General features: G+C 48.9%; 7 protein-coding genes and 1 non-coding gene across 8 annotated transcripts; 4 read left to right on the top strand and 4 right to left on the bottom strand.

The window, feature by feature from the left end:
• Positions 1-697: 697 nt before the first annotated feature.
• On the bottom strand, positions 698-4913 carry SMAC4_06802 (uncharacterized protein). Its single transcript, XM_024655334.2, has 6 exons — positions 4639-4913; positions 4187-4544; positions 3626-4118; positions 2883-3565; positions 2407-2823; positions 698-2341 (listed from the first exon to the last, which is right to left on the bottom strand). Exons 2-6 carry the CDS (start codon positions 4511-4513, stop codon positions 1661-1663), a joined length of 2601 nt encoding a protein of 866 aa, XP_024511234.1. The 5' UTR covers positions 4514-4544; positions 4639-4913; the 3' UTR covers positions 698-1660.
• Positions 4914-6106: 1193 nt separating this feature from the next.
• Positions 6107-7336, bottom strand: SMAC4_06801 (uncharacterized protein). Its single transcript, XM_003348976.2, has 5 exons — positions 7181-7336; positions 6752-7078; positions 6554-6679; positions 6454-6498; positions 6107-6391 (listed from the first exon to the last, which is right to left on the bottom strand). Exons 1-5 carry the CDS (start codon positions 7181-7183, stop codon positions 6383-6385), a joined length of 510 nt encoding a protein of 169 aa, XP_003349024.1. The 5' UTR covers positions 7184-7336; the 3' UTR covers positions 6107-6382.
• A 461-nt stretch (positions 7337-7797) lies between these two features.
• Positions 7798-9870, top strand: SMAC4_06800 (uncharacterized protein). Its single transcript, XM_066090519.1, has 2 exons — positions 7798-8004; positions 8084-9870. Exons 1-2 carry the CDS (start codon positions 7989-7991, stop codon positions 9715-9717), a joined length of 1650 nt encoding a protein of 549 aa, XP_065945543.1. The 5' UTR covers positions 7798-7988; the 3' UTR covers positions 9718-9870.
• Positions 9871-10720: 850 nt separating this feature from the next.
• Positions 10721-11595, bottom strand: SMAC4_06799 (uncharacterized protein; the record flags this gene model as incomplete). Its single annotated transcript, XM_003348974.2, has 2 exons — positions 11015-11595; positions 10721-10909 (listed from the first exon to the last, which is right to left on the bottom strand). The coding sequence occupies exons 1-2, from the start codon at positions 11501-11503 to the stop codon at positions 10721-10723; spliced, it is 678 nt and encodes a 225-aa protein (XP_003349022.1). The 5' UTR covers positions 11504-11595.
• Positions 11596-13482: 1887 nt separating this feature from the next.
• On the top strand, positions 13483-16845 carry SMAC4_06798 (uncharacterized protein; the record flags this gene model as incomplete). Its single annotated transcript, XM_003348973.2, has 3 exons — positions 13483-13739; positions 14650-14998; positions 15065-16845. 3 exons carry the CDS (start codon positions 13483-13485, stop codon positions 16682-16684), a joined length of 2226 nt encoding a protein of 741 aa, XP_003349021.1. The 3' UTR covers positions 16685-16845.
• A 733-nt stretch (positions 16846-17578) lies between these two features.
• Positions 17579-19479, top strand: SMAC4_06797 (uncharacterized protein). The gene is made up of 5 exons (XM_003348972.2): positions 17579-18176; positions 18467-18730; positions 18830-19060; positions 19133-19200; positions 19320-19479. The coding sequence occupies exons 1-5, from the start codon at positions 17998-18000 to the stop codon at positions 19352-19354; spliced, it is 777 nt and encodes a 258-aa protein (XP_003349020.1). The 5' UTR covers positions 17579-17997; the 3' UTR covers positions 19355-19479.
• Positions 19480-19504: 25 nt separating this feature from the next.
• Positions 19505-19597, top strand: SMAC4_13032. The gene is made up of 2 exons: positions 19505-19541; positions 19563-19597. It is a non-coding gene; the product is annotated as a tRNA-Asp (tRNA).
• A 283-nt stretch (positions 19598-19880) lies between these two features.
• On the bottom strand, positions 19881-21560 carry SMAC4_06796 (uncharacterized protein). The gene is made up of 6 exons (XM_003348971.2): positions 21422-21560; positions 21045-21205; positions 20793-20800; positions 20645-20731; positions 20331-20564; positions 19881-20221 (listed from the first exon to the last, which is right to left on the bottom strand). Exons 1-6 carry the CDS (start codon positions 21451-21453, stop codon positions 20027-20029), a joined length of 717 nt encoding a protein of 238 aa, XP_003349019.1. The 5' UTR covers positions 21454-21560; the 3' UTR covers positions 19881-20026.
• Between the last annotated feature and the right edge of the window lie 4249 nt (positions 21561-25809).

Below are 25809 nucleotides of genomic sequence, written 5' to 3'. Positions count from 1 at the left end.
GTACTAGTTACACATTAACATTATTATAGGCCAGTTAGGGTATTGCAGCAAACAAGGTTCAATTATTAACGTATCTTATTAAAAGTATAGCTTTTTTTTAATATACTAATTTTGGTAATAAAATTCTAATTTTATTATTATATAACATGACGCTTCTACTTATAAATTAAATTTAACAAAGGCTTTTATAATCAAATACTTTAATGGTATTTATATTATCATACAGTCATTATATTTGCTAAATCTTGATTCAATTAAAAATGTCTAGTCCTGCAGAAGAAATTAAATTAAGCGCGAATATGTTATTAAACTAATAAAAAATACCTTCAAACCTATAATCGAAGATGTATCAACAGTTGTATTAAACAACTACTTATCGCACTTGATATATTCTATATTTAAAAAGCTACAAACAGTTATTAAAAGAATTAGTAAGTACACCAACTACTAACATTACAACCACGAAATAATATTCAGATTTTATAAGTTTTAATATAGGAAATTGACTAATTGTCCATAACTCAATTATTTTTATTCCTCTCCTCTCCTGTCATAGGTTAGCATTAGCTATATAGTGTACATTCTAAATTCTACCTTGCAAGCAGAACATTATCTCATCTTTTGTAGGTTTGGCCGTCTGGGCATATGCACCCCAGCCTGTCATATCTCCATACTTATATTTTTTTTTAATTCTAACCCCTGTTCTCCCCCCTTGTCGAAACCCCACAATATACCGAGCTAGCAATTACACCAGGGGTGAAGTGTACACCTCTACGTTCACTCGACAATACAAGTTCACGACCTAAATACTAACAGATCACGGACAGAGTAGCGCGTCGCTTGATGTACCACCATCCATTTTAATCTAGTTTCTAAAATACAGATGAACTCCCCAACGCGATCCGACCACCAACGTCGCCGTTGCGCAAACTCGGTAAAGATGCAGCGGGTAAACCCCGGAAACTCAATCCCAGGTAGCCTCCCCTTGGTGCTCATTTGGCAACCCTTCAGTCGTTGCATGAGATCGGGTATCCAGTGAGTAGGAGAGCTCCTTCATATTCCCAGTGCTGCTGCTGCATCTGAATGTACTGGACTCTGGGTATACTTTGATGATCAATATGGCACCGGGATAGGACGAAACCTAACAATAGAAGGTCAACCAACCATGCCGCTCTTCGCATTTAGGTCGGAGTGAGGAGAGACGTCGAAAGTGGTGTCTTGTTCCCGAGCATAAAAAAGCAGAATAGAAAGGATAGAACAATGAGTGGAAGTTGCTGATAAGAAAAGGAAAAGGATGTGCATATCGCCACAGCGATGTTGGGGTATCTCAATGCTCGTTGAAGAAAATGAAATAGAGGGCAAAGACCAAACGCCCAGCAAGCCAGTAAGTTGCCCCAGTGCAGTTGAGAAAGTATGAAAATCCCACATGAAATGGTTGACTTGCTGGCAAAATTTCTTAATATGCGCCGAGATTCCGCTTAACTCTGTCATGTTAAGAGTACCCGATGGTGGTAAAACCTGAAAATGGTGGTCAATGTTGATGATACCGCGATCTTCTCAGCGATGAGTGTCGCTGGGAAATAGACGTGCAACAATGATGATCGAGGATGATACCGACAAAACTCCTCGTCATTGTCTCTTTGGGCTCCATCACAGAAGCCTAAGCAGCCGTCAACTGCTTAAACCTGCCGTTGGGAACGGCTTGATAGCCATAATAGAGCACACGTTTGATGCTCTCCTCCACGGCTCTCATCTCCTTCTCCATGGCCTGCTTCAGAGTCATGTTGTCGTACTCCTCGCCAGTAGGGAAGCCGATCTCATGCCAGAGGAACCCAAAGTAACCGTTGCTGTCCATCTTGGTAGCCTTGTTGATAATCTCTGTCCTCTCGCTGACGGCCTTGACGTTGACAAAGCGAGTCGTCTCCTCGCGGATGATGGCAATGTACCACTCGAGGACGTCGAGCGGGACTCCTGGCTTGGGGCAAATCGACAGCTGATGGGTCCAGAGATCGGGGAATCGAGGTTGGTTGAACTCGCGCTGCTTCATCTCGTCCATGCCGGCGGTGAAGGCGATGTTGTCCTTTTGCAGAACGCTGAAGCCAGGGCATAGCATGGCTGTGTTGACTAGACGCTTGAGGAGACGTTGATCGAGAGCGATGTGGCTGTCGCGATTGTCATGGTGGATTGTGTTACGGAGCAGCTCAATGAGACGGATGGTGGCGTTGTATACGGCCCAGCGTTGGTGGACAGTGATGTAGTCTGACTTTTGCCAGGGCAGCTTCCTGATGGTGGAGATCATGCACTCGTAAGGGCGCTGAGGGCAATGTTTTAGGTATTGAGCCTGTGAACGCAGTGTCAGTCAGTGCTATTTGCTACTCGAAGGAAGGTAGGATATGGGTAACTTACGCGCTGAGGCATCTCAACAAGCTTGACCAACATAGCCATCTCCTCGGTCGTGACGAAGCCCTTGAAAGTGTTCCAGGGCTTGCCCTCAACTGGGGATTGGATCTCAGGCTCTGCGCCCCTCCAGACAACTCCGGCCGCCAAAGGAAAGAGGTCCTTCATCATACTGGCCTGGCCTGACAGCTCCACGTCAACAGGGCGATCAGCAATGCGAGGAGGACGACCTCTCTGCACGGCTTGGTTGAAGCGCTGGACAGCTTTGATAGCATCATCCTGGCTGAAGAACTCAACGTATGCTTCTTGCGTCTTGCCAGAGATACGCTCCATAATGACATGAACGGGCTCCTGGGGGTCGTTCAAGATCTTGGAGTTGCGACCAAGGAAGGCCTTGATCTCTTGGTGAGTAGTCATGTAAGGAATCTGTGGTAGAACCATTGGGTTAAAATCGGTCTTGCCATAGATAGCATGTACAAACTTACGTTTTTGATCTTGACAACTCCAGCATCCGAAGCAGTGGCTTGGGAGCAGCTCTCGATGAAAGGAAAGTTGTCCGGATGCAAAGCTACCTCCGCAGGAGGGAGGCCAGACGGGCCATTGGTGAGCCTGTTCAACTGCGCCGAGCGTGCAGCCCGCACTTCTGGAGGTGGGGGACCGGAAATGGGCATATGTGGTATAACCGCATAGTTTTCGTTCGGAGTCTCATAGCCAGAATGATGGTTAGGGATCCTGGCAATAGCATGATCATCGTTGCCCACCGCAGAGAACGGATCAATCACGGAGCTGGCAACCACACCGGCTTGAGTGCCGTTAGTGTTGTGAGTATAAGCAGTGCCAATCATGAAGGGAGGCGGGGGTTGGGCGGGCAGTGAATCTGCGCGGGGGGCAAAGTTACGTGGCTCGGTTTGGTTGTAAGGGTTCGTGGCGGGACTCTTGTTCGTGTGCGAAGGGGTCTGTGTAGCCTGAGACCGGGTCTTATCAGTCTGCGGGTCATTCGCGGTCTGGTTGTTCCCACTCATGGGAGTATCGGCGGTCTGCTGGCCACCCTGAGGCTGAACATTCGAGCCGGAACCTCCAACGACCGGGCCATAGGCATAGTAGAACTGGCCAGGAGCCAGCTGAGTAACACCTGCGAGGGGCTGAGCATGAAGCGGCTGTGCGAAGGCTAGAGGAACATTAGAACTATTAGTCGGGATTTGTGAACTATGGAGAAAGGGTGTCAGACCATTGGAGTCGGCGACCGAGGCCATTTGATGTTGGGAATAAGAATGGCCAATGGGCGCATATTGAACCGAATATCCAGCCTGACCAACCGGCGAACTAACACCAGGCTGGCCGCCAGGTCCGTTGGGCACAAAGCCCTGACCAGACTGGACTTGAGCAATGCCCATGTGCTGGTAAACTATACCTGCCTGCTGATTGTTGATGTTGTGATTGTTTGATGGCGCCCAAGCAGGCTGACCTCCCGCCATCACCTCGTTTGCTACATTAGGTGATATGCCGTTGCCCAGGTTTGGGATAGCTTGACCCGGTTGGGAGTGTTGCGCTGCTTGGGGATACTGAACCGCATAGTTGATCGGAGCTTGGCGGGCAAGAGAAGTAGCTCCAGTGGTAGCAGGAGTTCCTTGTTGACGATCTTGGGTATGGCCAGTGGTGAACCCGTTCTGTTTTCCTCTGTTATTTCCGTTGCTGCCATTTTGATCGAATGTACCAGCACGCTTTGTGATGGGGGTTAGTGAAACCAATCAGGCTAACATACACCCGGACGTCTCTCCTGGGGTCATACCTTCTTATCCTTTCTGCGAATTTCTTTAGCAAAATTCGTGGTAGGAGCGCTTCCATTCTTCCTTTGCGTAACGCTAGCCTTGGGAGTGGCATCCATAGAGGTATCTTGAGCCATAACGGGTTGCGTAGACTGGACAGGCTGGGTAGGGAAATCATCTTCCGAGTCGTTATCCAACAGTGACACACCACCATGGCCCTCGTGATCCTCAGAATCGACAGACTGGATCGATGAGCTCACCATGTTGTGGCGGCCCTTTTCGAGCATCTTGGAAACGGCGTTCCGGGCCATGCCCGAAGGCTTGGGCGTCATGTGTTTGACGTCCTCCATCGTGGACTTTGCGCGGCGGTCTGGCTAAGATCTATGCAAGGACAAATGGTTAGCGGTAGGAAAGTAGGAGGGAACATGAGGAACATCTGAAGCGGATCTGATGGGGAGATGATCGGTTGACATACCAGTGGCGATACCTCTTAGTGCGCACAATACGATAGCAAGCCTTCTGTATATCTTTTACCGCAGGCGACGGGTCGAGGTAGCGATAGCAGGAAGTCGGCTGTTCGATTGCGCTCGGTTCGGTGCGCGGGGTTGATCGACTTGTGCAAGAGGATGCAGTACCTGGCGAGATGGCCTGGACGATGTAAGCAAACGAGCTTGTAGGGTCCAGTATCCAGCGCAAGTTATTCTGTCGGAGTGAGGCAAGTAAAGGTGCCAGTACAGGGTCGAGTGTCTCTGCCCGGGAGAAATTTATTGAGGTCGGTCTGATGGTGGAGGGAGGGAACGGCAGATGTGGAAAGGTTGAGGTGGGTAAAAGAAGTTGAGCACGAAAGCCTTGCGCAAACGTACCAGTGCCTGCCAGCTGCGTGGGCAAGAGGGGAGGTTTAGACAACAAATTCACCCGTCCCCAGAAGTTCAGACGAAGGCCCTGGTGCAAGAGTGTCGAGGGTAGATACCAAGAATTGTCCGGAAACCTGGGGATGCAACCGGATCTGAGCAGTCTTACCTTCACCTCCAGCGGCAGAACCAAGATCACCAGAAATCTCGATGGTGACAGCAGATAGAATTCCAACAGTCGGTGACACTCGTTATCCAGGAAGATCAAGGTCGCCGACGACGGACCTGTTCTTGGTGTAAGATAGAAGTTGAAAAAGAAAAGTCACCGGCCAGTGGGACAAAACTTTGACATGGAAGTCGCCTAATACTTCCAACCGATCGACGGAGGTAAGCCTTGGCTGTTTGTCGAGTGAATGGGAAGTGACCTGTGTCTGCCTATTGTCTTGCCTGTCATACAAGTCACAATAAGGTTGAAGCGAGTAGCTAACACTAGGCTGGAACTAGGTTGATTCCTATTGTGATTTGGTTCATCAGTTTACACTTGTCCAGTTGTTGTTTGTCCAAGGATCTCATACCTTACCGCACAGCCGCCTGTTGCCCTGTAGATGAAAGGTAGGTGAGCCAAACTCTATTCCTTCCTTAAGATTCCTTTCTAACGGAAGGCCTTTGTCACTCACTAACCATCAATATTAATCGCTTCATATCAGAGGCCCAGGGATGAGTTGCGCTCTCCTCAGGCACTGCATACCAGTATACCTTATGTTTCGGATGCCATTGAGGAAATGTGAACTCTATGGTCCTTGTAGCGGCTTTGAGCTGGTTGATTGTCCATCTGTTTTGCGTGCCATAGTCGAGAGTTTGGCCAGTGTTGACGCATGTTATGATGTTGCAACCGCAAGGATATGTCTGCCATGCGGTTTCTATCGCGCATTCCAAGTCCAGAGCAACTAACAACTGTCCCCACCCCAAACAGAGGCAAAAGCAAACGGAATACAAGAGCTGGGTGTTATGGGCTTGGGCGAGATTATCACAACGCCGAATTGAGTTGGCACTTCAAAGCGTAGGTCAGGGAGGGGATAGCGGGAGATGTGTGATAGTAAGACTGAATTATGAAAAAGGTACCCCCGAGGACCGTATAGATTATGCACAAGTTGGCAACTCCAACTGCGGAGGTGTATCGGTAGAGGGTTATTATTTGGTGCCATGGCATCTGGGTGCGCTCGTAATCCCATTGTGTTTCTCTTTGCCCTCCCACAAGCGCCATCCACATGCGTCCAACATGACTTCACGTTGGGGATATCCCGGAATAGGTTTCCATACGGACCCGGAAAGTAAAAACGCAACGCCAATGATCTCCAGAATACTCGCTTAGTCGAACTGTTGGGGGAAAGCTTGTTAGCATGGCCAGTCACCGTGAGAGCTGCTCTAAAAGGGCTTACTGGTGTCAAGAAAGACTCGGCAACGAAACGCGCCCGCGCATTTAGCTAGAGAATGTGTCAGTTCTGTACTATCAATACTTGTGGCAAAGAATGGACATACGAATAGCTTCATTTCAGAAATCTCCTTGTCAACCTCCTCCATGAACTGGATGATGAAGTCCACCAGCTTATGCTTGAGCATCTCCTCGGTATGGAAGTTGGTAATCAGGAAAGAGATATCATATCCCTACGCAGCTGTCAGTTCCCTGTAGTCCCGAGCATGGCGGTAGTTGGGTCGTATATCCTAGACATCGCGCACCTTGATGGGCTTCCTTCTGAGAATGAAGAAGGACTCGGCTCTTTGTGTCAAGAACCTGGTGAACTTGTGTACCAGGATGTGCTCGATCTCGTCGGCCTGCTTGATCTTGATGCTGATGCGTATGCTGTTGATGCTGGGCTCGATAAGGACTCGCTCGTTCTCGTTGCGCGCAATCGTCAGGGGTGTAAGCAGCACTTCAGGGGAAGTCCGGGCTTCGACCTCGGGGACATTGTGTCGTTCGGCGGTCTGGGAAGCAAAGTTGGAGAGACAGAGGGCGGCCGTCAGACTGCTCCGGACAGCCTGGAGGTAGGGACGTAGTGATTGCGACTGTTGGTTGGGTGTATGTGAGCAGAGAGATCACCAAGAAGCTGGGAATAGCCGGGACAGCGGTCAAGTCAGCGTCGATGCGCGTGGGCGCGACATGCTTACCATTGTGCTTTCCCTAGCTGCGCGACCAGTTCCCCTCTGATGCTGGGTGATTTCTGGCCAGCAAAAGCAATGCTGTACAGGTGGTCCGTGTCGTGGGGTTGTGTTGTGGTGGTGAAGCTCGTCGCTGTCGTCGCCGATGTTGGTTGGATGTTGGGTGTTGGACCAGTCCGGTATGGCTTCCACTTCGACGTTCCCGCAAGGTGACGCTTGACATGGCCCGCCCAGATGTAGCTGGAGGCGCTCCCGTTCGGTACCTGTAACGTAGCTGCTTTCACTGGGCCCAGTTGCTGCACCAACAAGGCCAGGCTTACTGGGCGGACTCGGCCACCACTGCCAGGGCAGGCAACCGGCCAGGGCAGGCCATCCACATTGCTCAGCTCCAGCCTAGAGACGGGCTTGGTGGGTAGGTGGAGACAGCCAGGTGGATTGAGTGGGTAAAGTGGGGTAGATTCAAACAATCTGAGTGGGTCGCAGTACGGCTGCCCAGGATGCTGTGGCACTTTTAAGGTGGATTGTTGCACTTTTCCCGCTAGATGCATAAACTAAGCTCGTCCAGGCACAGCCAGCTACGCAATCCCGCCCCTGCGCCAGCCCCGCGTTGTCCCGTCTTCTTTCGCCTTTGACAACTTTCAAATCACCAAGCTCGTAGAAGCTGCCTCAATCTTTGCCTTCCAGTACATCAAAACCAAAGCCGCTGAAGAGGAATTCCGTAACTTCTTCTGTCTTCATTTTCTCGCATCTCCTCGTTTGAATACAGCTTTCACAAGCATCACACCCCATCCAAGATCGTCGTGACAACAAAGCAATCATGTCGACTATTAGCGGTATGCTTCTTATCCTTTCCTCTTTTCATTGCACAAACACGCGACTTTCCCCTTGGGCTAAATGACTAACTCTATACAGTGGTGGTGAAACACCAAGGAAAGAAATACGACGTCGATGTCGATACCTCCGCGACCGGTGAAGTCTTCAAGTACCAGCTCTACAGTCTGACTGGTGTCGAGCCCGACCGGCAAAAGGTGCTCCTCAAGGGCAGTCAACTCAAAGATGATACCGATATGAGCAAGGTGGGCCTGAAGCCCGGCCAGATGATCATGATGATGGGAACCCCAGGTGAGGGTGGAGGTGCAATCGCTCGACCAACCGAGAAAGTCAAGTTCATCGAGGACATGACCGAGGCCGAAGCGGCACAACAAGCGGGAGCGACTCCGGCCGGTCTCCAGAATTACGGCAACACCTGCTACCTCAACTCGACACTCCAAGTCCTCCGCTCCATCCCCGAGCTTAGCGACGCTCTCAAGTCCTACAAGGGTGAACAGTCCATGTCGGATCCTACGACGCAGCTCAGGAATCTCTACGATATGATGTCGAAAACACAAGAAGGCATTCCTCCGCTCGGTTTTCTGCATGCTCTTCGTGTCACTTACCCCCAGTTTGCCGAGAGAGAAAGAGACGGCCAGGGTTTTGCCCAGCAGGATGCGGAAGAAGCTTGGTCACAAATCCTAACCCAGCTCAAGCAAAAGCTCAAGATTCCCGAGGGTGACGCCGCCAAAGACGCATCCTTCATCGACAAGTACATGGGCCTCGAACTCACCAGCGTTCTCGAGTGCGATGAACCTGGCGCCAAGGAGGCCGGCGAGGAACCAAAGACAACAAAGGACCGTCTCCTTAAGCTCAACTGCCATATCGACGGTCAGACCAATCATCTCAGGGATGGAATCGTTAACGGTTTGGTGGAGAAGCTCGAGAAGAAGTCGGAGGTTCTGGATAGGGAAGCGACATACACTAAGCGTTCCCAGATCTCACGGCTACCCAAGTATCTGACCGTGCACTTCATGCGGTTCTTCTGGAAGCGTGAGGTTCAGAAGAAGGCCAAGATTATGCGCAAGGTTACTTTCCCATTCGAGCTTGATGTGGTCGAGTTCTGCACGGATGACCTTAGGAAGGCTCTCATTCCTGTCAGGGACAAGGTCCGCGAGGTGCGCAAGGAGGAGCACGATATTGAAAGGGCACGCAAGCGCAGAAAGATGAACCCTATTGACGGCGAGAACGCTCAAGGATCCACGCCATCATCATCATCCAAGGACAAGAAGAAGGACGAGAAGAAGCCTTCTGGCGGTGACGTGGAGATGACCACAGAGGAGACCTTCAAGACCGACGCTGAGTTTGAGGCCGAGAAGGAAGCTGAGGTGCTCGCTGCCAAGAAGGAGCTCTACTCCTTGATCAACCAGGATCTGCTCAAGGACGAAGGTGCCAACCAGTCTGGCTTGTATGAACTTCGCGGTGTCATCACCCATCAGGGTGCCAGCGCCGACAGCGGACATTACACGGCCTACGTCAAGAAGACGGGGATCAAGGACCCCGTCACTGGCAAGATCGGTGAGGAGGACGGCAAGTGGTGGTGGTTCAACGATGACAAGGTTTCTGAGGTGGAGGCGGAAAAGATCACTGCTCTGGCTGGTGGTGGAGAGTCGCACTCGGCCTTGGTCTTGCTCTACCGCGCGATTCCTCTTCCCAGTGCCGACGGAACCCAGTAAGGGTAGGGCATATCACAGCCTTTGCTTATTCGGCGCAAGGGAAGTTGGAATTAGGGTTTTATGCTAGCGAGACGGAGTTGGCAATAATGGTTTCTAAGTAGTTTGGGCTATGGCCATTCCTTCATGAATATGATAGATATCGGTCTTCCTGTGTTTATATGCATTGCTGTCCACATGCGAGATGTGATAGATTGGCTTGACTGCTATCAAGAGCAGACCATTATGAGGTTGCTTCCTACATACCCGCGATACCTATTTCAATCTGACTTGATGCAAAGAACCCCCTCTTGATCTGCCTGGGCATGAGACGTTTCTATCCAGTGCTGTTTTCCCTTGGACTTTGGTGCCGTCCCGTCGACGGGAAACCCGGGTCCTCCTGTTGATATCGAGCCCGGCGTTGTGTTGTAGGGCAGATATGCCCATTGGCCACTATGCTCGGGTCGGTACTGTTTTTCCCTGGTTGAGTTTTTGCATTCCGTTCCTTGTCCTCGTAACAATATCCAAATCCCACAATGTTCAACTTTTAAACCGTCGTTTTACTGATGAGGACTTCGAAGCCTTATCGCGCCCGGTTCCTCGACATTATCCGTCCGGGCATCAACACATAATGGCCGAGGTCCTTTCGCTCACTCCGTCCTTCCTTCCCAAGGACTGGCCCATCCAGGATCAGGCAGGTCATCAAGATGCCCCTGGCCCACACAGCATGTTCACGAGGCTCACTCCGATGCCTCTATATCCTCTCAGTTCGACATTGTCGTCCGCTTCGACTCGCCCCCTCCATGCATGCCGACATTCGTATCTCTAACCCACGCGGACTGGGTGAGTAGGAGGCATCGAACTGGAGCGGCGATACCCCCAACGCCCCCTTTCAAGCCCACCAGCGAGCAAGCCAGCCAGCTTCACCAACCCAACCACCCACCCCATACACGCACACGCCCGGTCATTCGTCTCGTGTTGCCTGATTTTTGTAGTCTCCAAAAAGAAACGGAAACGTCATCACTACCTACCTCCTCGGCATAGCCACCTTCCCACTCTTCTCTTTCTCCTCTTTCTCCTTCTCCAGCCTCATGCGCTCCCGCACATCAGCCAGCTTCTGCTCGATCTCGATCTTGGTCTTGAACAGCTGGGCGCGGCGGTTGGCGAGGATCTCGATTTTATCTTCGGCTGTGGCTTCTTGGACTTTTTGCTTTTCCTGTTTTTGTGAAGACGTAGTTAGCTTTTGGTCATCGGGTGGGGTATGGGTAGGTAGGAGGCGTTGGTGGAAAGAAATAATAAAACAGAACAGAACAGAGCATACCTCTTCCCACTCCTTCTGCGTCTTAAGCCCCGCGCCGTAAATCGTTCCCGTCACGGTTATGGCTGTGAAAGCCAGTGTCCAGACGGCGGCTTTCCATTTGGAAAAGGGAGAACGAGGGGGTTCTTGCTGTGGTGGTAGTTCTTCTCCCGTTTCTTGTTGCCCTTCTTGTCCTCCTCCTGCTCCTCCTGGCGGCGGTGGTGTCCCTGATGTCTCTCCTCTGATCAACTCGTTTGTTAGTGGGGCCGGGTGTGGTGATGGCGATGACACTGGAGCCGGTTTGGTTGTTGGCGGAGGTGGAGGCGCCTGTGACAAGGGGCTCGTTGAAGCTTTCACTCCTGTCGCTTTTGCTGGCTTCGCTGTTGCTGCTGTTGGCGATGTCGGCGCTGGTCGCAATGGTGAGGGTGTCGGGACGGTCGCTTTCCCTTTTGCTGTCTTTGCGGCCTTGTTCAGCGCTGCAGCGGCAGCTCTCTTTGCTGGTCCAGCGGCCATGGTGGAGGATGTGTCACTTGGGAATTCGGAGGTGCGTAGTTTCAGAGATTGGCTCGGTGTTGCATCGAATTGCTTTCTTGAGATTTATGTTGAAGGGTAAAAAGAGGTGGGATGTCGCATAGCTTGCTCTAGCTTCGTCTAGCTCGTCCATTCGGCCCAAGACCCGACCTCGGTTTAGATCGACTGATTACCCCGCCTACCCGGTATTCCAAGCTTAGTTCATGGCATAGATAGTCCAATGACAATATCGTCTGTCGAGACTGCTTTGTGTGCCAGGACTTCAAGATCATGGTCACGTATTGAGCTTGGAATGACATTTTGTAAGTGAATCTACACAAGGGTTCTCGTCTTAAAATCAATTGGGGTAACCCTTGTCAGGCACAGAACTCCAAGCAGGTGGTCCCCTCTGTGCAGATGCGTTCAGATGAGCACATGCAGCTGGCAGCTCTAGCAGCTAGGGAGTTACTGCTGGTTATTGAACATTCGGGAGATCTTGGGGAAGAGTAGTAGAAGTAAATCAATGTATCTGTCTCGATTCCTTATATTGACACTCTTCCGTCTTTTGTCATCTTTGATGTCTCCGTCTCATACTCAAATTCCTCTATGGATGCAGTTTGACTTTGCCAAGACCAGCTGCCCAAAGCTTTAGCGCGTCAAACGCGAAGGTTAGGCAAATTGATCAATTGGTAGAACGCTATCTCCCAGCATCTAACTCATCCACCACCTAGTGTACTAGTACCCCGCTCCCCAATTGCACCCATCTTTGCCTCACCAGCAAAATCACTATTACCGCAATCAAGACTTGCTTAATCTCTTGTGTGCATTCAATTCCTCGGTTCCTGGAGTTGAAATTGCGTACTGTATTCGAGACTTTTCAGTCGCATTGAATCCTTGAAATTTGCTTCCAGGGTGCCTACAGACTGCACCCAGTCGCGTACCTCGAAACCCTGTCCAGCATCTCCACGCGCGGTAAGTGCTGTTAGCGTCCTATCTTAGTAGCATTCGGAGCGCCTTTCTCCGCTAACCGCTTCGCAGTGGAATTCATGTATATACTCTACGATGTCAGCTACTCCTGTCATCGAATCCCTTGGGCCTGTCCAGAGGCGCGAAAGCCTCAGGATCATCTCGGCACAGCAAGCTCACGATGCCCCGGCCAACTTTGAGGAGAATCTCGGAAAAAACCTAACGATCCTACGAGATGAAACTGTAAACAAAACCTCCGAACCTTCACATATTATGCATACTTGAATGCTGACATCTTTCTCAGGCTGCCAGGAATGTTGTTCTCCGGAAACAACACGGATCCATAAATTTGACTGCGCAGCAATCTGGAAGCAGTATTCCTACAGCTCACCGGTAACCGTGCCGCCGCGTCGGATTGTCAGCTCTGTCAGAACGGTACAGGACCGTTTATCAGTTGTGTTCAGCATCCAAAGATCGGCGATGGCTCATGCGCAAATTGCCTGTATAAGCGTCAAGGAAGCAGCTGTACGCATCGGCTCTCAACGGAGACCGACAGTGACGATATCCCACTCAGTCGACTCGGTCAGCATCGAAAGCGGCAGACCGACCTAGCGGCACCATTCCCTAAGAAAACATTGAGAATCGGAGAAGGACTATCGGCACAGGATCAATCACCCATCTCGAGGCTCCCTTCCCTTTGCCCGCTCATCAACAGCTTCTACAGCCTCTCCAGGGACCTACGCCTGCGCCCACGCCTCCCACAGTAACAAGTCACACTCAAGTCGGCGGGCCCGGTCCACGGCCCCGGTACGGTGCTTGGTTCGGCCTCAGACCACTGGCTGAACAGTGTAGCCTTCAGCAAGTACGCTTCCCCGGCTCCTACTCAAAACCACTTTGGAAGCAATGCCTATCCAACTAGCTTGAGACAGTCACTCGAGAATAGTACATATAGTCTTCCCCAAGCTTCCGCGGCCATGATAGGCAACGTTTATACCGGTAGCCCCGCACCCATAGCCATGAGACGCAACGATTACGCTCCCAGCCCAGCGCCCTTCCAAGGAAACGTCAACGACAACCTCGATCACGATACCACCAAGTCGATGCTTTCGTACCTTCCGAGGAATGTTTCCCCTGAGGTGTTGCGCTCCATTGCGCAGTACCACCAAGATCTCGCCGACGACCTCCGCATGGAGGCCAAGAGGCTCGAGAAGGAGATGCGGCAGGAGCGCGAGCGCGAGTGGGGAGCCCAGGCCGCGAGGCAGGCGAGATATGAGTGAGTGTCCGGAACAGTCCGTCCACCACTTGGTGTTCTTTGCTCTAGAGAGTTCGAAGAGGTCTCCATTTTTCTTTGATTATTTGCTTTTCCCCCCTCCTTTAGAGGCTGGTTTGCATTAGCGGGCGCGGATAAGGTATACCCAATGGCGTTCTTGAAGGGAGGCTATTGTTTTGAGATCTGGAAGGCGTTTTGAAAGATTTGTTGTATGAATGTATGTCAACAATAGTACGGGGCTATTGATGATAAGCTCATTTTTGTTTTTGGAAACCCAGAAGCTGTTTGGTGGTAAGTACTCCAAGACACTTCGTCTTTGTGGGCGAAATATGGAGTGACTGGGCGTTTGGTCAATGGTTATAACTACCAAATGAACCAAGGGACATGGTTTGCTGTTTTGTTGCTTGAAGTAATTTGATAATGTTGTAATACGTTTGTGGCAGTCATCGCTCGCTTCCCATCAAGTCGCGTGTGTTCTAGATTCTTCGGACCAGGGCAACAAATCTACTTGTTTCATTCTCAAACTCCACTGATTCAGTCTTGTTCACGTGGGTTGTCTTATTGTATCATCCTCTACATTGTAAGTTCGTTTCCATGAACCTTTGAACGAGAATCTAAAGGGCATGTTACGATGTCTTTCTCCGGTGAAGCGACAAGGAACCCCAAACCCATGCAAACCCTTACCGCAAGCGCCTACTACTAACACCGACTTAGTTACCTTATATACAGCAGTGTTTCAACCCGTGAGACATATTTCAGTTCTAGTGCGCGGCAGGTTTCCTTCCAGAAGTCCAAAACCCTTCTCACCTTTGTCAATATTGCCAGCACTTAAGCACACCCAACAACAACAACAACAACAACAACAACAACAACAACAACAACAACAACAACAACAACACTGCACGAGCTTTAGGTCAGACAAATGGCATATGGCAATGGCTTCACTCAATGGGGATCCTGCGGGAGAAATTGCTCAGGAAGACGGCGCCATTATTCCGCGCATTGGAAATCTGGCAGAAGAAATTGCTAGAACGTTGCCGCCAGCCATCTGGCCTGCTAAGAGAAAGCGTGACAAGATGGATATCCAAGCCAATCTTCCGAACCCCTTACCGATAGCCACGGCAAAGGACAACGATGATAATTCCCAGTCCTTGAAGAACTGGAAGCCATCAGACGGCATTATCACACGCATTGACCTTGAGGAAATCTATAGCAGGCTTGGTTCAAATACTCCGCTGCTTAACCAGCTGAGAGGACATAAGGTACGAGAATAAAACGAACGAAGTGAATCGTGCAATCCGGAGCCAAGTAATCTGACGTTGATAAAGGTGGCATACGATTTTGCTTTACGGAAAACCCAAAGCTCGATAGACCGTTCCTACGATTATCAGCTTGAAGCAGCTTATATTCAACTTAGAGGCGAACCAGCCAGACCCCCGTGTGAGAAATGTCTAGCTGGCGAAGGTCCTTTCGAGCTTTGCGTCCGCGGTCCTGCCAAGACCGGAAGGTGTGGGAACTGCCATCATCGCAACCCCAGAGCTCGTTGCCTTTTTCTAAAAGCCGGAAAGGAGAATGATGATCTTTCTTCACGAAACCCACAAAACAGCCAAGCAGCATTGAGGAGGGGCGCTACCTCCACGTCTGGTAAAGGAAATGAAGGAACCAACGGCGAGAACAAGTCGGCCGCCCCGACCGTTGAGGTTGTCAGTAAGCCCTCGCAGCACGCAGACGTTACCGAATCACCGTCGGATTTGCAGTTTGAAGCCAGGATGGAAGTAGAACCTGAACAAACCTCAAGACACCCTCTGCCCCAGACAACTCCTCAGCCACCTGCACCACCTCCTCCTCCATTCGCACCGGTAGCAAATCCGGAGCCGGAGCCGGTTCATCCGGTGGGCGGACGGCAACTAAGAACACGACCGCCACGGCTGCCACCCAATGACCAAAGACCGCGGCAAACACGACAGAACCGGAATACCACAGCCACGGATCCTGTCCTGGCTGGCTCAAATCAGCAACCACAGGCTCGGCACGGGAGTTCTGCAACCAACACCAATCCTCCCGCCAATCCACCGAACCCTCCATCTCTCACACCAGGTATCGACACGCCGCTCAGCCCTCGATCCGAAACATCGACCCCGGCTGTGCAATCACCACGATCGGTGGGAGGATACCAACCACAATTCCCTGCTGCCGTAGCTTCAGCTGTCAGCGCACAGATTTTCCGTGGACAACGCGATCATACGGCCCCCCGTAACAGGGACACAGCCCAGACCAGAGCAACGGACATGAACACAAACAGAGAAAGGGAAAGAAACAGTGATAGAGACAGGGAGAGGAATGGAGAAAGAGAGAGGGATAGAGAAAAGGACGTAAACAGAGAAAAGGACAGGGACCGAGATACAGACAGGGAGAGGACACCCATCACCAGCAGCGACCGCTCTTCCCCTCCCAGCAGTCCCGACGCCTGTTCTCCCAAGTCCATCCTCGACTGTCTTCATCGCAACACCCCAGTGGAAGTCTTGCGTTGTCTTATGGAATATCACCAGAACCAAGCGGATGAAATGGTCCTCGAGTGTGAGAAAATAGAGAAGAGCAGGGCGAGGAGGGTGCTGTGGCATCCTGGACGTGAAGAAGAGGGCCGAGATAACAAGGGCAGGAACAGGGACAGAGATAGAGGAGGGTTTGGCAGTGGTGCTGGTGCCATTGGCGGCGACACCGATGATTGTTCTACTATTCGTGCATGTATCGGCCCGGGCCAAACTCCTCTGGAAACGATGCAACACCTTTCATTGCATTACCAGTATCAGGCGAATAAGCTTAGGCTTGAGATGAAGAGGATTGAACTGGATGAGAAGGAAATGAGGAGACAACGACAGCGGGAGCGGCAGCGGCAGCGGGAAAGAGGTGGTGCTGGTTGGGGAGGAAGAGAAAATGATGCTCGCTGATTGGAATTTGGGGGTCGATTTGTTACATGATGCTTTGAAGATGATAGTAAGTTCAACTGATGAAGACGGGTGGTGGTGCTCGTTGGGCTGTCATCACAGATCTGTTTGTATCTCGAGTCGGTCTGATGAAATGGACAAAACTGCAAGGGAAAATAGACAGGTATGCTCGACGGAAACATGTTGAGCAGTGAATAATTACTTTTCTTCGTTTGACGGAAATCGCTAGCAAGTTACGAGCATACTGTAAAATGGAAGATTCGTGGAAGTATCTGTTGGCGGTCCCATTCATGACGGAGGGTTAACCGATGACAGTTTCGTACGCAACGGTATGTAAGGTAGCGAATAACCCATGTATCATTACACGTTAGCCATGCATGCTGCGTATTGTAACAATTGCACGCCCTGGAAACTTTGCGTGTACCCGAGCGTTCGTGTCCCGCTTCCACGGGCCGCGCTCGCTGCACACGAATGTTCTCGTGGCGTTCATGGAGCGGGCCGCTTTAGCGTCCTTTCTCGGTGGGACGGGACTGCTGGGACTGCGCCCGTGCTCCCTGCCCGCGAAAAGTTCCCCGTTACTGTCCGTTACCGTTTACGTAACTTGCACTTCTTCCCGGCGAAGTGGATCACCAGACTTCTTCCACCCGTCGTTTCAACAACTGCACCTCCTTGCACTCGCTCGAATACCTACTGATGTTGAGCAAAAGTGATGATGTTCGTAATGTCCTTATCAACACAATCACCAGCTGAAAATTCCCGGTGCCCACTGGCGCAGTGCTGCTCGGGATGGTTCCCCTTCGTCGTTTTAGGCTGTCAAGAAATTACCAGATCGGCAAAGACCGATGCTGCGATGTCATTGGCAGAAATGATGGCGTTCCATTTCCGGTGATCTGGAACCGAGTGACGGCAACGACTGGGGAACATGGGAGCGGATGATGCGGATTGGTGTCTTCGTGCCCTGATTTATGATTTATTGCCAACTTTGTCAACCATAGCGAGGGACAGCCAACGGAACACATGAAAATACCACCATTAAGAGTCACGATATCGAAAGATAAAATTCCAAAAGGAACTGTTCTGTGGTCAAAAGGCTTTATTTCAGGGTACTCTACCTCATCTTTCCAGTGAAACGCCCCTCCACCCCGGCTGTTCCGGCAGTTTCATTGTTGAGCAACGTTTCACTTATCCTCTGTTCACATCACTTCTCAAGCCATCCTGCAACTTGAGTCCCATCGGCGACATTCAGGGTCAAAAAAACACCAAGTCAAATTTAATCTCCACCTTCGGCAAACCTCAAAACTCGGAAAGGTTTCAAGATGGCAACACCCCGGGTCTTCATCATTCGGCACGGTGAAACGGAATGGTCACTCGATGGTCGTCACACGGGATCGACCGACATTCCGCTGACAGCGAATGGAGAGAAGCGCGTCAAGGCAACGGGAAAAGCGCTTATAGGTGCTGACCGCCTCATTGTCCCCAAGAAGCTGGCTCATGTGTGAGTGATCTTCCCCCTCGTTTTCCGTTTCTTTTTTTGTATGTGATACAGAGGTACTCTTTGCCCGATCGACTCGGTTCCCTTCGGCGTTTACTGCATGAAAAGTTGTAGTCTTTGGAAAGACTACACGGAGCGTGCATGTAGCCAAGGTGTAAAAATGAGTGATGGTGTAGCCAGCCAGCCCGCAGTCTTGTATTCTTCAGCTGACTCTGTCTGTGGCGGTCGGTGTTAAAACACAACACCTCGGAAGCATACACTGCCCAGCATACGAGCTAACATCAAGTCCACAGATACGTATCTCCCCGCAAAAGAGCCCAGCGCACCTTTGAGCTTCTAAGCCTAGGTTTCCAAGGTCCATTGCCATGGGGGCATCATGGCGAATGCGAGTCCAAGGCTGTTCCCTGTGATGCCAAGGTTGAAGTTACCGAGGACATCCGGGAGTGGGATTATGGTGACTACGAGGGTATCACTAGCCCACAGATTAGGGAGAAGAGGAAAGAGCAGGGCCTCGATCCTAAGTGGGATATTTGGACCGATGGATGTCCTGGAGGAGAGTGAGTGCCCCCTTCAATTTTCGTGCTTGAGCATGCGTCTCGTTTATACGTCTTTGAAACCTGGTTGCTGATCACAGAAATATCTTTGTGTGGCTACAGGAGCCCCGCAGAGGTCAATGAGCGCTGCGACCGTCTCATCAAAGACATTCGTGAGAGGTTTCACGCTCCCGCTCTGAACAGGGCCAAGGGAGATCCCGATGCAGATTGTGCGGATGTGTTGATTGTTGCCCATGGACACATCCTTCGAGCCTTTGCGCAGCGATGGACTGGGTTGTCTTTGCATGAGGGACCTTCGTTTTTGCTCGAAGCTGGCGGTGTCGGCACTTTGAGGTGAGTGCTATCTGTCCATTGACACCTCACCTTATTACAATTTCAGGGAAGCTAACAGGATTGGTTTCGAAGCTATGAGCATCACAATATTAAAGAACCTGCCATCCTTTTGGGCAGTGCTTTCCATGTTAATTTTGAGGGTAAGTCTTTCTTCTGGTGATGGAGCGGATGGCCGAAGCTTGGCTCATTGGAAAGCCATGACATCCTGGTCTCTTAAGTTTTGACAACTCGACCTATTCTTTATTGACACTGCATCTAGATGATGAGAAACTGGAAAAGCTGGAAAAGGTCTAAACTGTGGTTGGACTTCACGGAGAGGAGCACGCTGAGACATTGAGGTGTTCTCGGCACTGTTGGGTGGGGTTATATTGCAATGGGTATATAAGGGCTACATCCAAGATCCACCTTCAACAATCAGCTACGGTGGATGTCCACATCCACAAATCTTCCGTAGTATAGTGGTCAGTATGTGAGCTTGTCAAGCTTGAACATCAGTTCGATTCGCTCGAGACCCGGGTTCAATTCCCGGCGGGAGAGACCTTCTTTTTATCTTTTTTGAGATTTCACCTGGCCCATTGTCCGTATTTTGGTATGAGCAGGCACTTTGTTCTATTTGTATGTTGCCTTTTTTTTTTGGCTCTAGGTTCCTTCCCGTGATAGTATCGGCATGGCACTTCCACCAGCTATCACTTGGTTGGTGTGCATGACTCGGCCGTTGTCTTCAATTTAGATCTTCAATTTAGATCTTCAATTTAGATCTGTCCAAGCACTTCAGACTTTTTATCATTACCCGTCAACATCAACACTGAACCCTCTCTAGGAAGTTTACACATTCAAAACTCGACTGTTAGCCGATTCAGTTTAGATCTTCAGCACCTGAACCCTTCTTCTAGGCTCAGTATCCGACACAATCCCTATCATACATTCTCTTGAATATGGTGTTCCCAAGATTGACCCTTCCTTCTCTCAGTCCTTGGTTCCGCGCGCAAGGAAGACCTCTCTACGGACCTCCTCGGGCCTCTCTTCAGTAGCTTTGTTGAAGGCAACTCCGATAGTCTCCAATGTGAAGTCCTTTCCGGCGCCAGCATCTTCGAAGATCTTCTTGATCTGTTCCTCGGAGAAGCCATGGTGTGTGATCGTGTGCGAAGCAGCGTGATGTTCCTGTGTTCACATCGATTAGCTTCCCACTGATTATCATGTCACTACATCTCATATGCATCTATGATTGCCCAATGGTAACTGCAGGGAAGTCAAGGAAGGAAAGACGTACATCAGCAACTTTGCCATGAGGCAGAAAGTCCAAGATCAGAAGAACACCACCAGGCCGGAGCCGTTCAACTAGCCTCTTTGCAGCAAGAGCGGGATCGTCAAAGTGATGGAAGCCCAATCCAACGACGGCAATGTCAAAAAGTTGAAAGTCGAAGCTGGAAAACTCCCTGGGATCGGGATCGTTCGGGTCTAAGAGGTTGCCTTGATAGGCATACATTTCGTCGCGAGCGAGACCCTGTCGGTGCTTGAAGATTAGTTCTCCATTACTCGTACATGGTGACATGGTGGATGCAGGAGGAGAAGCAAGACACGTACCTGGTTCTCAGCTCTGGCATTGTAGTGAGCGACCATGTTCTCTGAGAGATCGATACCAACGCATTGTGTGGTGTAAGGCGCTAGAGCCTAGGATATTGTTAGTCGTTGACACGATGGTGATATCATCATAGCAGAGTGAATAACTCACTCTAGAAACTACAATAATGCGTTTGGTTAGCGATATTGCGCAGGAAGGATAGGCATACAAGCCAGGTAGAAAGACCCCCAAACGCGAGCTACCCAGGCATTCCGAGAGCTACCTTCTCTGACATTCCCAGTACAATAGCCCACAAATGTGTTGTTCGAATATTCAAGTCATTAAAGACTTTTCGTCTTCCTCACAGCTTGATGCTCCAACATCGCAGGGTCTCAGCACTCTGACCACCAACGAAGCACTCACCAACTCCAGTACCACAGGCATAATCCAAAAGCCTCACGCTTCCAACACCAGTATCCTCATCTACCCAATCGACTCCAATGAAATCAAGTCTGGCCCGGATCTCCTCGACGATCCTGTCCAAGGTCTTTGCGTGCTTTGTATCGTAAGCCGCAGCTTCGTTGCTGTTGAAGATGTGGAGTTAGCGTTTGGTCTCTGATTATGAGGCTTTTTGTCCAGAAGAGACCCGCGCGTCTTCATTCATGATTTCTCCTCTCTTGCCTTTCCGCTGTCGAGGGGCGGATGCAAACAAGGCTGAAGATGAAGGCATGCATGGGCAGAGAAATAGCCTGGACCGAGTCACCGACGTGATCCAGCAAAAAGAACCCTGGGTCTCTTACTTGAAGTATTCCTTATTCTGTTCGGAAGCCATGGTGGGTAGTATTGTCGATACCTAGTCAAGGTTAGGTGAGCGTTGTCGACAATGCGCGTGGTAGGGTGTGTCTGAAGTTGTCGTTGAGACGAAGCCGGATTAAGAAGAAAGCGGACACGGTGGAATCGGCATCGCAACGCATGCCCGCAACCCGGGGCCGTTGGAGTCGGGGCGGGTTCTGCCGCCGACCCGCCGGCGTACGGGTTACGTACCGTATGTAAGCTTACGCTAAATTACACATGAATAACGAACAGTGTGGAAAGAACTCATACGAGGGCTTCCGTATTGATGGTACCACATTACACTTCCGTACACTACAAGGGAATGCAATGAGCGGGACGGGAGGTATGGGATGGAAGGCCAAAGCTTCCGACCAAACTTTGTGACGATACAACACCGGCCACCAACAGCTGTGAAATATGGTCACACTTTGGGATTGGCCCGGGAGTGAAAGACTTCGGACTAGAAAGCCCTTCTATCTCGGACTTCTGCGACGGCTTCGGCTTCCAAAACTATCCGACCCCGCGTCCCAAGGACATAGTGTACTGTTTCTTACCCATTAAAATTGACCTTTTTTCTTATCATGTTTCACTTCACCATCATCTACTTGAGGAAGTTATGGTCATAAGCGGCCGACAAACACGCGCAAACTTTCGCAATGTCTTGGCCATTCCCCATCAAACTACAGATGGGCGCCCGACAGTGGTTAAAATGCATCCTATAGTCCACCTATGACATCTCCTGTTCACCATTCCTTTTGTTGCTGTGCCGTAACGGTGCAGCATGCTATAAGACCGGATGATAGAGACCAATAGCAAACAGCTTCGAACCTTCCATGTCATGGCAACGCGCATATGGCATATTACACGCAACCCCAACCCAACTGGCCCGATGGTCTCCTGTCATGGGCCTGCTGATGGGTCAACGATGATGACTGTAGTGTAGTAACAATTTTTTCTACAGGCGCAGTGTTGGCCGGTGCTAGCCCACCAGAGCCTAACTTAACCAATCTTCCCTTCCCTTGCGCGATGTCCCGTAATCTGCGAGCCAGCTTATCCGAAAGAAAAGGCTACGGTTAGAGTAGCCGCTCCTGATCTTATTGGCTACGAGAGAGGAGCATCTGAGAGTGTCAATGCTGGCACTTCAAGCGGGAATGGGGGATGGTAAGCAATTCATGATATAGGCCCTCTCTAACCGACACAGAACCGAATTGCTGAACCGCCCCTCGCGCAAGATATTGCAGGTGAAGATGAATACCTAGGCGACCCCACAAGGGCGCTTGAGGTAGGAAACTGACAGCAGAGAGATGCGGAGCAGAAGGATGTGATAGACTTGGTCGCACAGGGCTACAGCCACCGTTTCCGACCCCGAGAGGCTAAAGTCAAAGCGTAGTAATGAAACGAACACTTTGGCGGGTTGACCAAGGTCTTTGTCCGAAATCAGTCTCCGACGTGCCTGTTTAGCAGTGGTTATAAGGTCAGACTTCTGACCTAGCGACCTCTAGTCACGTACGACGATGTTACCATAGGTATTTCAGGGCGTATGGTAGGAGCTGTAGGTAAGGACAAGGATCCCAACACTCTTGTCATCACAGTGTACACGCTCCTGTACAGTTTTCCGTTCCCACTCTCGACGTGCTTGACCTGGAAAAAAAAGGGACCAAGATCAACGATCATCGCAAGTTTGAAGGGGACGTGTAGCGGAGCTGTGATCCGAATCCATCATCCAATCTTTTGGGCCAAGCAAGAAGCCCCGGACTTGATGTACCAAATCTTACCTAGCAATGGAACCCCCCACCCCCGCCCGACCCGAGTGATCAGACATCAAACAGCAGCTTTTTCTCCAACCATGAAACACAATGGCTGCAGTAGTGTGTGCCGTAGGAGGAGGCAGAGCAAGTTTCGTGCCTTTGACCAGGAACGGCACTCGCGCCTATTCCATCAATCTGTGGTCTTGTGGGATTTCGATAGTCTCTTGCTAACAAGGAGAAACACCGTCATCAGGCTCCACGATCCCGTTTTACTCCACTGTCTGATCTGGGAGAAGTGGAAGCAGCAAGCTGTGGAGATTCTGGAACCCAACAGAGAGATGAACTTTCCGGGGAGAATAGAGGAAAGGGAAGAAATGACGGTAAATGTAAGCTAATATAGTCGGCTGGGTAGTTAGCTCAGGTATGACAGGCTAGGGTGCACATGCCCAGACGGCCAAACCTACAAAAGATAGGACGATGTTCTGCTTGCAAGGCAGAACTTGGAATGCACACTATATAGCTAATGTCAACCTGTGACATCAGGCTTGTCAGCGAGTGCTCACATGACCTGACCCTCTTACATAAGCTTGCCTACCCAAGTGGACATGCCAAGACAAGCCCCACACTTTGAAAAAATTCTCATCTGACTTACGCCCTTTGATATTTTCTTTTTTTATAGAGAAATAATTAACTGCTTATTCAAATCTTTCTATGGAAAAATAATATATTTAAATTTGCGTTTTTTGAAAAGATTTCTATAATTTAAGTACTTTCAACAGCAATAGTTAAATAACTGCGCTCAATATTTCGTTATTATATATGTATATTCCAAAATTATTTTGAATATACTTTTAAACGGTCCTTAATATATTCTTAAACTATTTTAAATATATTACTAGATAGTTTTTAATAAACTTTTGAACTACTCTACATTTTCTCTATAATATTTCATAATAATATTAAAACCGGCTTTTTGACTAGTATTATTAAGTCTGGTTTAACCGAATAAAATAAACCCGCGTTTATTAAACTATCAACAATGAATATATTAGTACTAGCAAACAATTAGGCTCTTAAATTCCATATATTTAACAGATTACAAAATATAACTCCTTTTAATATATTAACAATAACCAAACTTCTTGTAAGTAAACTAACTTACTATTATAATACTATTTTGAAATTTCAATTATACTAATACAAGAACATTTCAATTTATTCTAAAGTCGATAATATAAAACTGACTCTTATTTTGTTTAACGCTTTAACTTTAGATTCTCAATTTTTAAATATAATTTTGTACGTCCGTTCTTATCATTATCTCCTTTCGTCATAGTGAACTTCGTTACTTCTGATTGACTGGTATATTGAGATCCCGCCCTTTCATCTTACGCTTCGGTTGCTTCGAGTATGCGCTGAGTGATTTTTTTTTCATCCTATCTTCAGGGTTCAGGAGTGGAGGAGAGGGGGTTTTACTTGTGGTACTGGATTTCTCCGTTGATTAGCCGGTCGGCTGCTTGTAAGGTGTTGTGAGGCCAAGATTTTTAATGAGAGAGATAACAATTGGTCAATTGGATTTATTAAGGTTTCAATTCCGAGAACCCTTATAGGTTGAATTACTGATACCGTAACTAATATTACTAAGCCCAAGGAAGAGATTTTCTATATATGTCTAGTCACGTGTACTCATGGGTAAGCTAAGGACTAGAGTGAGCCCAACATCATCTTCAACACCTCTTATGACTAGGAAAGCGGGGAAGATTCCATCTGATTTTTAAAGACCGAATGGAAGTAAGGGAAGCAGGATTCAAACCCACGACCTTTCAGATAACACCGAAGATAAACCAAGCTCAGATCTTTCCAACTGAGCTATTCTCCCGAAGGAATAATGTAAAAATATTGATTAAAGTATTAGTATTTAAGATTTTATTTCAATTTTTCGTATAATTTTTCCACTATTAATTATAATATAAATTATAATCTTAACTTTGTATGTTGAATAATTAATTATTAATTATTAAAGTTTCCAAGTATATATAAATCGCCTTACTATTTTCATTAATTTTAGAGAATGTTTAATTATGAGGTAAAGAATTTCGAAGGAATATATATTTAAACCCTTTTGAAAGGATAATGAAGTTAAGGTTTATAAGGTTATTATTGATATATAGTATCTTTTTAATCATATAATATAAAACTAATATATAGTTTAAACTAATATGAGAATTTTAAAGCTTATATATTCTTCAATTAAAAAGAAAAACTTGGTTTCTTCATAACTATTTTATAATTACTTGATTTAATGAAATATTAAAGCGGTCAAAATTGATAATATATTTAATATAAAGATAAATTCGGCGTTTTATTTTATAAATAAAGAGGTGGTAGTTTAGAATTAAGGGGGTATTTATTAAACTTCGAAGCAATTCAAATAATCAATTAGTAATTAAGAGGATATTAAGGAACAATCAAAGAAGGAGGCGGCGACGGAGAATAATAATGAGGCACCGGAGTAGGAGAATAAGCAGGAGGCGGTAGAGTAGGAAGATATTGAAAAATAGTAAGAGGAGAAGTAAAATAAGGAAGCAGCGGAGTAGAAGAATAAG

This window comes from Sordaria macrospora, chromosome 1 (assembly GCF_033870435.1).
Source record: "Sordaria macrospora chromosome 1, complete sequence".
NCBI lineage: Eukaryota > Fungi > Ascomycota > Sordariomycetes > Sordariales > Sordariaceae > Sordaria > Sordaria macrospora.
Note: the sequence above shows the minus strand (reverse complement) of the source record. Positions and strands in the feature narration are given on the sequence as shown.